Source organism: Sceloporus occidentalis, unplaced genomic scaffold (assembly GCF_023333645.1).
Source record: "Sceloporus occidentalis isolate IW3139 unplaced genomic scaffold, rSceOcc1.0.p SCAF_11, whole genome shotgun sequence".
NCBI classification, from domain to species: domain Eukaryota; kingdom Metazoa; phylum Chordata; class Lepidosauria; order Squamata; family Phrynosomatidae; genus Sceloporus; species Sceloporus occidentalis.
Window position 1 is genome coordinate 10,872,568 of NW_028316991.1, and position 13,242 is coordinate 10,885,809.

Here is a 13,242-nt window from a genome sequence, read left to right on the forward strand (position 1 = left end):
TTTGAATTCTGCTAAAAAAAAACACGGAATCTGAGTTAAAACGCCTGCGTCCGGAGTATACCGGGTCAAAGTAAGTGGCACGCGTTATACTCCCGATGACATAACATATAACCACTTCCTGTTAGCCACGTTTTTAAAACTTATTATACATTTTTAAATAACTGTTGTAGAAATCAACAGGGGGTGGTTACACGGGGAAGAAATGTCTAGCGTAATAGCTAGAAACTTTAATGGCGTGCGATGGCGTGTTTATTGCGTGTTTGTGTACCTTCGTTATGTTCTAATTCATGTGAGATTGTTAATATAAATATCATTTTCACTATATATATGTGTGTGTGTGTGTGTGTGTGTGTAATGCTGTTGAAAAGACCAAAGAGAAAGTGGTTTGGTTTGAAAGTAGTATCCACGTGCCGCGGCGATGTTTCTTTACCGTGTAAGAACTCATTACAACCACTTCTGGTTTTGTGCAGCCGTTGTACAAACATCGGATAGGACGGGTTTCCTGGGATATCATGTCTCGTACCAGGGCCGGCCCAAGACATTGTGCTGCCTGGGGCGAAGTGTGAAATGCTGCCCCCCCCCCCCCGCTTCGGGGAAAAAAATTCTGCAAAAACTGTCCTACATCCATTATGTTATATCATGATAGTTAAAACTAAAATTAGGAAGTGATAATTTACATGCAACTGCAAACTCCATATTTTTATTTAGCTTTATTTATATAGTTTAAATAGATTTATTAAAAATTACCCCTCGTCTTATAATCTGTTGCCTCAAATGAGGTCTGACTATGAGACTAAGATCCAGATCCCCGCAGAGCATTTCTGAAGGCAGAGTGGCATATAGGGGGTTAAAAGGCATACTCCTCCACATGGGGCGCAAATACATAATGAGAAAAACAAAGATATAGTAAGTATAGTAAGGAGCAATATGTGGTGTATAGTCCCCTCTATAATGAAATCAGCAATTGTGTTTCACAAACTCCAAAGAACCAATTTAAGTTTCTTTTTTCATAAAATATTCAGATTGAAATAGAGTAAATAACACAATACCTTCACTTTCCCTCACACTGATGTCTGGAGTTTTGTCCTTTGACGTGACTAGAAATTCAGGAAGGCGTTTTGTCTCTGGATAAATAAAAATTACAAAGTTCTATTTATCCCTACAGTAAGTAAAGTGCCAGGAAACAGATAACCAAATACACACCAGGACAGGCACTGACACCTGTCAAGAGCATAAAAAATGCTGTCCACATTGCTGCTTATTGTGTGTATCTGACTGTGCCCCCTGCCAGGCCCCTTTGTGCATTGATTTATTTGATGCCCCCCTTGTGTTTTGATGCCCCCCCTTTTGTACTGGTTAATTATAATGCACCCTATACCCATGTGTATCACCCCCCCCTTTGTGTATAGATCGTCCTAACCACCCTGTTGTGTCCTCACTCCCCAGCCACCCTCTAGGGGCATGAATATGTCCTTTAAAATTATGTCCTTCCCACCCTTTAAAATTAGGCCTTTCTTTAGATAACCAGATAAGACAGATAACCACAAGCCCTATTAGCTGTAGTTACCTCAAAAACAGAAGGCACAGCCAGTGTATGTTAACATTAAACCTGCTCCAAGGCCAAGAAGGTTTATTACAAAAAATCCTATACATATTTGGAGGAAAAAACAGTGATTTCAGAGGTTCATGATAACCTCCATAAACAGCCATTTTAACAGGCTTAACACTTGAGCTGACAGCTCACCTCTCATGTGCTGAGGTATTGAGGTCATACATTTGTGCTGTTTTGAGCAGTTGCTGTTTGCTTTGTACCACCAATTTTGGTTCCCATTTCATATTAAATAGAATATCGCCAATATGGAAGAAGGGGAGTGAACACCACCTGCACACATTTCAGACATGGTGGCACCAAACAGCAACTGCTCCAAAGAACCAATTTCAGTTTCCTTTTTCATAAAATATTCAGTTTGAAATAGAGTAGGCCCGCAAATACGTTTCAATGATATTCAATTGTTAATGTCCCCTGACTCCCCTCTCCACAGCAACCCTCTAGGGGCATGAATGTCTGTCCGCGACTCCATCGGTCCGCTTATCACCTCAATTTTTTTTTTTTTTTTTAAATACTTACTTTTTCTTCTTCCACCGACGTGCTCTTCAGCCTCTTCTCGCTCGAGATCTTCTCCTTGTCACGCGGTGACGGGAACCTGCTCTGCGTGAGCCCGCCCCTTTGAGCGTCACGGCGCATCAAGGGGGTGGAACGAAGAGCCGAACCGATCGGCACGCTGCACGCAGGCAAGTAATTAAACGGCGGCGGTTTTACATTTATGTTAAAACCGGCGCCGGTAGCCGCATCAGCTGACAAAACAGCGGCACTTGGGACGGCAAAGTGCCGCCCCTTGAAAAGTGCCGCCTGGGGCAATTGCCCCAGTCTGCCCCATTATAGGGCCGGCCCTGTCTCGTACTTTGCGCTGGTTTAACGGTTCAACTTTCTAGGTGACATAACTGGTTCTTTTGTTGTCTTCCGCAGAACATCATGCTTCCTGAATGCTTCTACTCCTTCTTCGACCTTAAAAAAGAATTCAAGAAGTGCCTACCTGGGTCGGGTGACATAAGCGAGCTGGACGTGGTGGCAATGAGGAGTTGTATCCTTTTTGGAGTTACTTATTGTGTGAGCGCTGCTGCATCTTGTAAGTACGCATAATGTCCTTTGGCCACGCGTTATAGTTGAGGAGGAAGAAGGTGTTCTCTTTGTTATAACAGTCAATGATGGAGGGCAAGCTCCCTAATCCATGGTGTGGCTGCTAAGGGGTAAGAATTATTTTTGGATGCAATGAAAAGAACTTCTTTTAGAAATCTTAAAATTGTGCCATGTCTTCTAAACAATCCTTTTATAGCTGTGTCCTGATACCATTTAAGTGGTTGCGGCTGTAGGAGTTATTAACCCCTTAAGGACAATGGGCGGTCCCTAAACCCATTGAAAACTGCATTTTGTACATGTACGGGCTTTGTCATTAAGGGGTTAAGGGTAATCTGGTATGCTCATTGCATTGCGACATTCAATATAGGTGTAGCTTGTGGTTTTTGTTAATTGGTGTAATTTATTCCGGGAATATCTTTAGACTAAAAGGACTGTTCTGGAAAAATAAATTAGTGGCGGACATATTTATCAGCAGTCCTGATGTATCTGCTCGTATACCTTACAGAGACTGCCCAAAGAAGAGGATAGATAACCGGTAACTAGTCACCGGATAAGCTAAGATGGCTGCTTCGATAAAGTGGGTTGCTGATAGGATTTATAGTTTATATGTCAAAAGGAATAAGTGCAGTTGAAAGTGTTCACAAATGACAGCTGGCGCATCCCATTGTGAAGCAAAGATTATGTCTCCAAAGCTTCTCCTTTGAGTGAAGTTCTTAATTACGCATTAAAGACCTGAAAACGCCAGAGTTTTTATAACCGACTACCTAGGTGCGGCTCACCTTTCTGTTCAGCAAGTTTATGGACTTTCATGATGCTATTCTTTGTACGCAGCTGCAGACGTCTGATCTATCAGCAATGACATCATAATCCATGTTAAGGCTGCAGATTTAATTTAAAAAAAAATAAAAAATAGTAATTTTTGCTAGTGGTTGCCATGTCTCTTGCTCTGACCCAGGAATGCTTTTCATAAATAGGTCCAGTGTATATGGGATTCATATTCAGGACTCTCCCAATGTCCCATTAATACACCAAATTCAAGCAGTGCTGTAGTGTAATATGGATGATTTTTTGCGTTCCCATGGAAAAGTATACTTTTATGCACAAGGGCACCAGATTTTTGATGTTCGTTGTGTTCTTCTATGAGCCAGCTTGCTGTGTTTCTTGGCTTGTTTTCTATTGTGGCAATTGAATGTTAACCTTTTTGTCTGATTTATGCTTGATTATGTACTAAAACTGCGAGTTAATGCACTAGTTATAGGAACCATTCCTGATTTTTTTTTTTTTTTTTTTGGGTGTGGATCTGGAATATTTCCTTTCAGAATGTGTGGAGCTGGATATACATGCACTGTACAGAACACTAATGTCTGAAATAAGGATATTTATTAACCTCTTGATGTCATGGCGTAGACTGGCCACACTGTACCGGGCTTTGCTATTTAATATCAGCAGTCTTTGACCATTTAAAGAGTCCATAATTAATAAAAATTGTACATGGCCCACGAAGCTCAAACGGGTCCAATGGGACTGTTCGGCTTACTGTCTTAAGTTTTAGAAAAGTTTTGTGTATGGCGTGTGGCCTCACAAGTATGGGAAATCCCTGAAAATGATGCCACCCTTTCAGAACACAGATATCAGCAATCAGTCCTACTTTAAGTTGCAGTCTCTCACCTGAAAATATAAAGATCAGAACAAAGAAATGCCTCGTCCCAGCTTAATAAATATTTAAACTCTTTTTTATATAAATTGGACTTAATTTTAACTTGTCCGCCAAATGCGATGCTGATCGCTTCTTCGTCTTGACGGGCAGCAGAAGTGTTTGATGCTCTGTCCAGCGGGGTATTGGCTGCGATTAATGAGTTTGTCCGTGGCAGGTAGAGCTCTGGATGTCGCTTGCCCTCGTATTTTGCGTTTATCTGTGTACTGTGGAAACCGGCCTAGAAACATGGCACTGAAAGCGGCAAGAGATTAGGGTAGGAGGCTGTCCTGGGACTTGGCTGCATTGTCTCACATCGAGCAGTGGCAAGAAAGGTCTGCTCTGTCTAACAAGGCAAACACGATACTCGTACCAGCAAGCAGGCACTTCTTGTAAAAGCTGAGCGGCGGCTTTGCTTGGAACAGCGGTGTTGATTTTAGCAGCCTGTAACAGGAGTCCTATCTTGCCACTCCTCTGTTGATTCATGGCATGTGTTGACCTACCCTGGCCGTGTATCCTTGTTCTTTCATTGCCCTGCAAGGTGTATTTGTTTCTTGGATATTCCCTAAATTAATAGAAAGGTCCTTCCTCTCCTGTTTTTATTACTCTATGCACCGTCCCGTGTTGGATCTTTGGTATAAACGGCTTTTATTGCGTTCCTTACTCCGCTTTCATGGTCCAGCCTGTGTATTGGTTACACAGACCTCATAATAACGAAGGGAAATTATGTTGCAACATTTGTGTACGTGCAGAGTTCTTTTTATGCAAAACTTCTCCATGAAATTTTGTAATTGTGCAGAACCCTTTTATTTTTAGGCATTTAATGATAACTTGATAATCTGGTGCGTTTGCTGAGCGATATACCTGCCATGGGCACCATTACTTTTAGGTGCACCTCAAGGTTCAAGGGACCTCAATGATGGTTGTGTTGAGTTATGGTCTTGTTGGGTTCTGCTCTTGCTCCGACTTGTACCACACTTTTCAAAGGTTCAGGGCTCCTGTGGTGTCATGAGGAGCTTCCCTGCTTGATCATTGGTGACCGCAGCGAGAATTCATGTGGTGGTCATGCCTGTGTGCTTTTCTCACGTGTTTAATTTGATTAAGTAATGGTGTAGCTGTGTTCCTGGCTGTAATGCAGCATTTACTCGCCGTGCCTTTCTGTATCCTATTTTAACGGCTTTTTGAATTTATACATCCTGGATATTTCTGTCCCTTGTTTGTTTAGTATGGTTCCAGCTGGAAATTTTATGGGTGAGTTCTTCGTACAATAGCTAGCCATCGCCTTTACTTTGTGGTCTATTGGCCGTCCGCTTAAGTTCTGGGCCTCTGATTTTTCCACTTTTACAAATGTTCAGAAGCCTTCAACATTAACCTGAAATTGCTGAGTCCTAATTGCCAGAATCGTGGACTTCAGCGTAAACGGAGTATGCGTCAATCTCATGAAATGTTCCTTCGTTCAGGAAAAATGACCCCGTTTGTAAAGCTAATGGGGGAATTCTCCCCTGTAACAGATTCTGGCCCTGGCTTTAAAAGCTATGTATCTTAGTAATAATCTGTAAATAATAAGTGGAATCATTGTGCAACCTCTGAAGTCCCAAGGCATTTTATTTAGTGTTTTATCTTTTATACCCTGTTGGCCTGATAACTTTTCAACTTGACCAAATAATGTCACCCATTTGTGGACGTTGCATATCATGAATATATTGGACCTCAGCACCAACACAACGTTTACCTTGTCGGGTCCACTGAGCTTTTATTTCTCTACAAATATATTTTATTGTTCCAGAAAGTTAAAGTACTTTTCCTCATGTTTTCCCCTTTGGGACATAAGTTTATGGTTTTAAAATAGAAAGCCAGAAGTCTGAAATATAATGGAGAAACGAGAGACTACAGAGAGATATCCCGCAGCTTGTTTGGCGGTGATCCTCCCAGGAGATTAGATCCACAAATCTAAAGTCCCTAGTAATGTCGTGGGAATGCTCGTATGTACCTGTAGCAGGCACCAAGGCTTCCAGGGCGTTGGAGATCTGTGAGACCATCACATGGTCCCAATCCCGTGTTTCAGTAGAGTATCGGGAAAATTCTCAAAATGTTGCCTATATTATCACCCCACTGATACAATGTAGTCTTTGAATTTTTTGTGTTTGCACCAAGTTTTGCACTGTGTGTAAATGCAAAAAGCACAAATATTGTTGGTCCCATCGTTTAATCGCTGTGAGAGCCTGAACCATTCAAACTTTATGGAGTGTGGAGGGAGTCCGGTGCTGCGGAGGGTTCTGGAGGACGTTTTTATTCTAAAGTTGCTTTTTTAACCATTTGATTAGTGTAATGGCTGCCTGTCGCACAGCCTGCTCTGAAATGGTTATTTGTGTAATAAGGAACGTGGCAGCAGTCGGCGTGACCGTTCCTATCTATGCAAACCCTGCCTAGCAAGTTTGGTCTGTTTTGAGCCTCGGGGCGAGGTGAATGCAGTTTGCGCCGGGTGATTCATACACAAATAGTTGTGCAAACGCCTTTCCCTGGAGAGAAATCACATTTAGTTGAATAGCCAATTTTTTTTTTTTATTATTTTTTTAACTATCCAAAACGCCACATTAGTGAAAATTTGATTTGCTAAAGACATGTTTTAATCCTTTTTTTTTTTTGTTTTGTTTTTTTTTGTTTTTATTCTAAACGTTAAGGTGTTAATGTAGACTGAGTGCTTTACACTTTTTTTTTTTTTTTTTTTTTTTTTTTATTATATAATTAGCTTGCTGTTCGAGATTGTTTGACGTAGATGTAGGTCATGTGGTGGTATTCCACTTCGTGCCATGCCATGTTGAAATAGTCTTGTTGTTGCCAATAGGTTGTTGCATGATACATGTTTTCTCTTTTACACCACAGTTTAATGGCTTAGAAAATTTGCTGCTTTTGGGCATGGAAGTGGGGTTTATTTGCTACACTGACATTTCATCTCGCTACCTTAAGGACTTCAGCCGTTTTCCATTTTTAATGCATATTTCAAAGACTGGTGCATGAAAATTGGTGTAGGCTGTTAACTCCTCCCCCAGCGGTCTCTACTGAAACCATTGGGCGTACCATGGTATGCTTCTCGCACATGCTCAGTAGAACACCTATTCTAGCCAATGCGACTAGCCTTTAAATGTGTGTTATGTGGACACTGATGTTTTGCTAGCATACATGTGATTATCTTCTGCTTCTTCGGTGAGATCCCCAAGAAGTTTTTATATAGTAATGCTTCTCGGCTGTAATGGCGGCAGGCAGGGAAGTCTCGTTCTCTCACCTGGACTAGCGATTGATAATGTATAGTTGGTGCGAGGCGATGAAATGTTTCTTCTCGCCTCGACTCCCCCGCAGCTGACAGCTTAATGAAAAAAAACATCAAGGACCCAGCTGTATGCGAAGCCACCAAAACCAAGAATAATACGCGCGCCTATCCATTACTGGGTCATTTTAAAAGGTCCCTACTGAGAGCGTTCAAGAATATGTACAAAGGGTTATTCTGGGGCAGTGAAAACGGCCTTGTCACCATAGCAACCAACGAAACGTTTCTACTGATTGAATCGTTCCATGGATTACTCTTACGATAGTGATTCTAGTGCAGAGTCTTATTTAAACGTTACGGAGAAGCAAAGATTTGCAGAAACTCCGTTTTATTTGTACGATTGGCTTTGGGGGTCTTAATTCTGATCCTTGTGAAGATTCTCCAGTGCAGCGTTTAGGGCTGGTATTGTTAAATGGCGCCAAGACGCACACTTTAGGGTGACTAGGTTCCTGTAACGGTGGGCATCTTCCAATCGAAACCTCTTAAAAGTCCATCGCAAAGACGATGATTTGCTAATTGTGGGGATCTATAAACAAATTCCAGAATAATTCATCTGCATTTAAAACCCGGACTCTAGCCACCATCCACAGATATTATCAAATCAGAATATAATATTGAGGTGCTAATTGTGTATTCAGAACGCCCAGATATTCTTCACGTGAAGAATCCAGCTTTGGGATCTCGCCCAAACATTTCGTTTTCCTTAATGAGCGTTTCCAGACCTGGGTCTTGAAAACCAAAACAAGCAGCAGCCCTATGGAATTTCCGAGGTGGAAGACATGGGAGACATAATTGTGACGCTCATTTCAGAACCGTACAGTAAGTTCTCTCGTTTTTATTTACTGTTCCAGGTATCATCATGGTGGATCATACGTCCGACCTCCGTTATTTGATGGCTTGGAGAATTTTCGATGGTTGATAATGAGCCGCTCGTTGTGACAGGTCTAGGATTTTCAGCCAATTATCAAAAACAAACCTTACAAAGTATTATGTTGCATATATATATATATATATATATAATAAATTTTTTATTTCTTTTACAAAAACACTTCTTCACCATGTGTTGCGCTTTTCAGATCACAGGTTTTCAGATCCTGAACGTGTAAACTACAAGTTTGAATCTGGTACATGGTGAGTAATATGTATTTTAAATATATTTTAATTATATACACTTTTTTAAATATAATTTTTGTTGTGAATAAAGGCTTGAGGTCTTGGTTTCCAAACTCATTGAGTTTTTTTGTGTGTTAATCATTGTTTGGATCTTTTTTTTTTTTTTTTAAAGTCTGGATTCTGTTTTAATATGGATGGGGTGTGTGACATAAAATAAACTCCAACCTGAGCTTTGCCTGCTATGTCTTTGAATCTTTTGGAGCCAAGTAAATATAAGGTGCACACCCAACTAACCACACCAAAAAGTTAATGTGAGGTGTCGGTGTCGGCCTTAAAGGCATCCCTAATAATATAACATGAATAATAAAGCAAAGGTTTGTACACCTAAGCGACATTATCGACTTCCTTAATTAAAAATGCCCATAGAAACCTAGAATTTGATGGCAGACAACAATCGTTCTGCCCAGTTTTCTTGACGTAGAGACTCGGCTCTTAATCGGTCCTTGGTCTTGTCTTGGATTCAGGAAAGCTTTATACTCATCCCACGCATGTTTAAATTCCCTTGCTGTATTAGTCTTTACCACTTTGGCTGGGAGTCTGTTCCCTTTATCTACCGCCCTCTCAGGAACGTAAAACTTCCTTACATTATATCTACACCTCTCGCCTTCTAGTCTTAAACTATGACCTCTTCTAAATGTTCTAACATTTCTTCTCCACTAGCAAACATGTTGTTCCTAAAATAGTGGAACACGGCACGCTCAAGTAACAGAGCCCCATTCTGATGATCGGGAATTTTGACATTCTGTAATTTTTACTAGTATTGTGATTTTCTGCCCCCAAGGAACGCCTTTTGCCAAACCAGCCCTTCGGTTGTGACTTTTGGTCAAATAGAACATTGACACCTTAACTGAACCAAAACTACGAGGATTATTTTATAAAGGAAATTCCTTTTCACCAACTGGGATCTGCCAGTGTACGGAAATCTTGTTTCATTCTGAAAACCATTTAAGTGAAGCTTAGTACGGCTATAATTAAATGCAAGCTACTGTTTACCCGCATCCTATTGCTTGAATGAAACCTACAAACGCGTTTCCCAGTCCTCCCCAGTGTACTGGTAAAAGAAGTCCGCGCGTTGCTAGGTGAGATTACCCTGAATCTCATCGCCGAAGCTGCCCTGAAATCCCAGGGGCTGCCAACCTGCTTTCAACACAATGCCTGCGATTGGGTGGGAAGGCCGTGGGGGATCCGTTTATTTGGGAGCGGAGTGTGGCTTTTTTTTTTTTCCCCCCGGTTTATCACAGATATATTTTAATAACAAATGTTTTGCCTGTCTATTTATCCCGCAGCAGTAAGCTGGAGGTGATTGATGATAACACAATTATTAGAGCAAGAGGGCTGCCTTGGCAGTCATCCGATCAGGACATTGCCCGATTCTTCAAAGGCCTAAACATCGCAAAGTGAGTCTGCGTGACGTAAAAGGAACATTTCATGTAGCAAAACCGTTCGGCCCATCGAGTCGGCCATTTTCCGATGTGAAGACCCAGACCTTAACCTGTCCTTGGTCTTGTCTTAAATTCAGGGCATGTATATTATATATTGGGGGGGGGGGGGGTGTGATATAAGGGTGCGTGTATGTGTTGTCAATAAGCCAACATGACGGTGGGTGCCCCCCCTTCCATTCAGATCCTTGACTCCATTCTCTCCGTATGTCTAGCTTTTACATCATGGTCTTTGATCGTAAATCCGTATCTAAAGCCATGGTTACCGTGACTCGCTCGCACCGTTTGGACTAATTGTTGCCCCTGTTTCTCTCCCGTTAGAGGGGGCGCTGCTCTCTGCCTGAACGCGCAGGGCCGCAGGAACGGGGAGGCTCTCGTGCGGTTTGTAAGCGAGGAGCACAGAGATTTGGCTTTGCAGAGACACAAGCACCACATGGGGAACAGATATATAGAGGTATGTCGATGGAGCCCCAGGGCGGTGGGGTTACCAACAAGTGCTTGGGGCGTATAATTAATAGTTTTTCTCATTTCCAGGTATATAAAGCAACTGGAGAAGATTTTCTGAAAATCGCTGGAGGTAATTTTATTATTTTATACGGAATGATATTAAAGGTTTGGTTCCATTGAGACAAGGTTCAGTTGTGCGCTCTGGTGTGTTAAACAAATGAACCGTAGCAGATCATCTTTCATCCGAAGGTTTAATGAGAAACTCCTGCTAATACGGATGCAAATTTTTACACAAAGCATGATTTCTGGTAAAAGTTGAGGCGTTCAACGGTATTAGGAATAAAGTTTTCAATGCTGCATTTTGTTACAAAAGCGTTAAATTCAATGCAAGCCTTTTCTGTTTTGATGACATCACACCAGTAGCTGCTTTTGATGTCACATGACAAACTTATGACTATGGTTGAAATGGTTAAATTGCTTAATTTCTTCCAGGTACTTCCAATGAGGTGGCTCTGTTCCTGTCTAAAGAGAACCAGGTGATAGTGCGCATGCGCGGATTGCCCTTCACGGCCACGGCTGAAGAAGTGTTGACGTTTTTTGGACAGCATTGTCCGGTTACTGGAGGAAAGGAGGGGATATTGTTTGTTACGTATCCTGATGGCAGGCCAACAGGAGATGCTTTTGTGCTCTTTTCCTGCGAGGAATATGCTCAGAATGCTTTGAAAAAGCACAAGGACTTGCTGGGCAAGCGGTATATTGAACTCTTCAGGAGTACAGCGGCAGAAGTGCAGCAGGTCAGTGAATCGTGCGAGTCTTCTGTGTTCTCGGACTGTCCCTGGGCCCCGTAAAGACGTTATAATGGCCTTGGCTCCTCCGCTATATAAAGCAATGCATGAAACAGCGATAATAGTTTTTATTTGTATTAAGGTATATTTACCATTCCAAACCAGGGCTCTTCAACATTTATTTAAAAGGACCAAAAACCTGATGTCCTATAACCTGCTAGTTGCTCTTTTGGGGTCTTTTTGATTACCCTGTAACATATCGGTGGTTTGTAAGCCAATGGACTGTTTCTGTTGTATGGGAAGACCACTTTTCTAGCTCTGCAATAGTTCTTTATAAATAACCACCATTGATGATCGGTGTGATGGGACTCGGATGGATGATACTGTTTTTAATGCTTGCAGGTTTTGAACAGATATTCCTCTGCTCCACTCATCCCACTCCAAACACCACCTATAATTCCCGTACTACCTCAGCCGTTTATTCCTCCAGTCAATATCAGAGACTGTATTCGGCTCAGAGGCCTTCCGTATGCTGCTACCATCGAGGATATCTTGGAGTTCTTGGGTGAATTCTCTGCTGACATCCGGACGCACGGAGTCCACATGGTGCTGAACCATCAAGTACGTTTTTGGGGTGGGCAGAGCCGAACGGCTCAGATAATCTACAACTCTGTGACATATTAGCTGTCGTTATTTATTGGATCCATGAAATGTAGCGGATGTTCTATAAGTATAGGCATACGTTTCATTTTCTTGAATTATAGCGCAGCCCCTTCTATCCTGAGTGATTCTAACCAGCTACAAGGGTATTATTTCAATGCTCTATCCAGCACCCGAACACCACATGCTGTGAGCTATGGTTTGCCTGAGCTAACCGTTTGGCTAATGATTATTGTCGTTAATATAGTAACTTAGAGAATAATAATGTAATGTTTCATTGGTTTACAATGCCTAATGGACTGCCTAATTTCATTCTGGGCATAGCCTCTGAAACTCGCCTTTTTTCTCTTTAAACCAGAGCCACAAATTAGTCTCTATGTTCTAAATGGTAATATCAAACAAACATTTACCGGAAACCAGGTATCCCGTGTACTCTGCCATAGAAAGAAAGCAAATTTGGTAAAGATGATACCTCTATGGGCTAACTGACGTACAATGGATTGCAAGTTTTTGTAACCATCTAGTTCTCTTCTAACATTGTTTGATGATTAAAATTTCTGCCATATCCCTCCATTCCAAGACATTTATTTAACCAGAGTTTGGGCTTTTTCATTTAAATCCTCCAGTCTGCACTATTATTTCACCAGGTGAGCGTCAAATTGTCTGGTATTCTCTATAGCGCTGGAACAATGCGACTGCCCCAGACCTCATTAGCATTATATAGATGGTCCATTTATGTAAACGTTGCCCCATTAGCCTGGAGAATTTACTCATTGAATGCAAACACAATTTCTTTTACTTTTAGTTTTTATTACCCTAATCAAGGTGTCATTTATATAAGCAGTTCACTGATTTAATGTTTTAGGTGTGAACTTTTAATTGAGGCGTACTTTTCATTGAATGCTTGATTATTGAGATGTGCATGTTTCTGGGCTTCTCGCCATGTCTCGAAATGTTTGGTGCATCTAGTAGTTGGCCCAATTGTCTTCAATGTATCCACATGATTTGGTCGGGACTATCTT

The 13,242-nt window shown here is 41.5% G+C and overlaps 1 protein-coding gene across 2 annotated transcripts in view; it reads left to right on the forward strand.

Moving 5' to 3' along the window:
- Positions 1-13,242, forward strand: part of LOC149305555 (epithelial splicing regulatory protein 1) — a 31,674-nt gene that overhangs the window by 10,649 nt on the left and 7,783 nt on the right. For both annotated transcript variants that reach the window (XM_089477344.1, XM_089477345.1), the window contains exons 4-11: positions 2,528-2,642; positions 8,437-8,535; positions 8,793-8,847; positions 10,176-10,286; positions 10,650-10,782; positions 10,863-10,905; positions 11,268-11,569; positions 11,963-12,181. In XM_089477344.1, the coding sequence (XP_089333470.1) occupies positions 2,528-2,642; positions 8,437-8,535; positions 8,793-8,847; positions 10,176-10,286; positions 10,650-10,782; positions 10,863-10,905; positions 11,268-11,569; positions 11,963-12,181 (1,077 nt within the window). The remainder of the gene's footprint in view (positions 1-2,527; positions 2,643-8,436; positions 8,536-8,792; positions 8,848-10,175; positions 10,287-10,649; positions 10,783-10,862; positions 10,906-11,267; positions 11,570-11,962; positions 12,182-13,242) is intronic.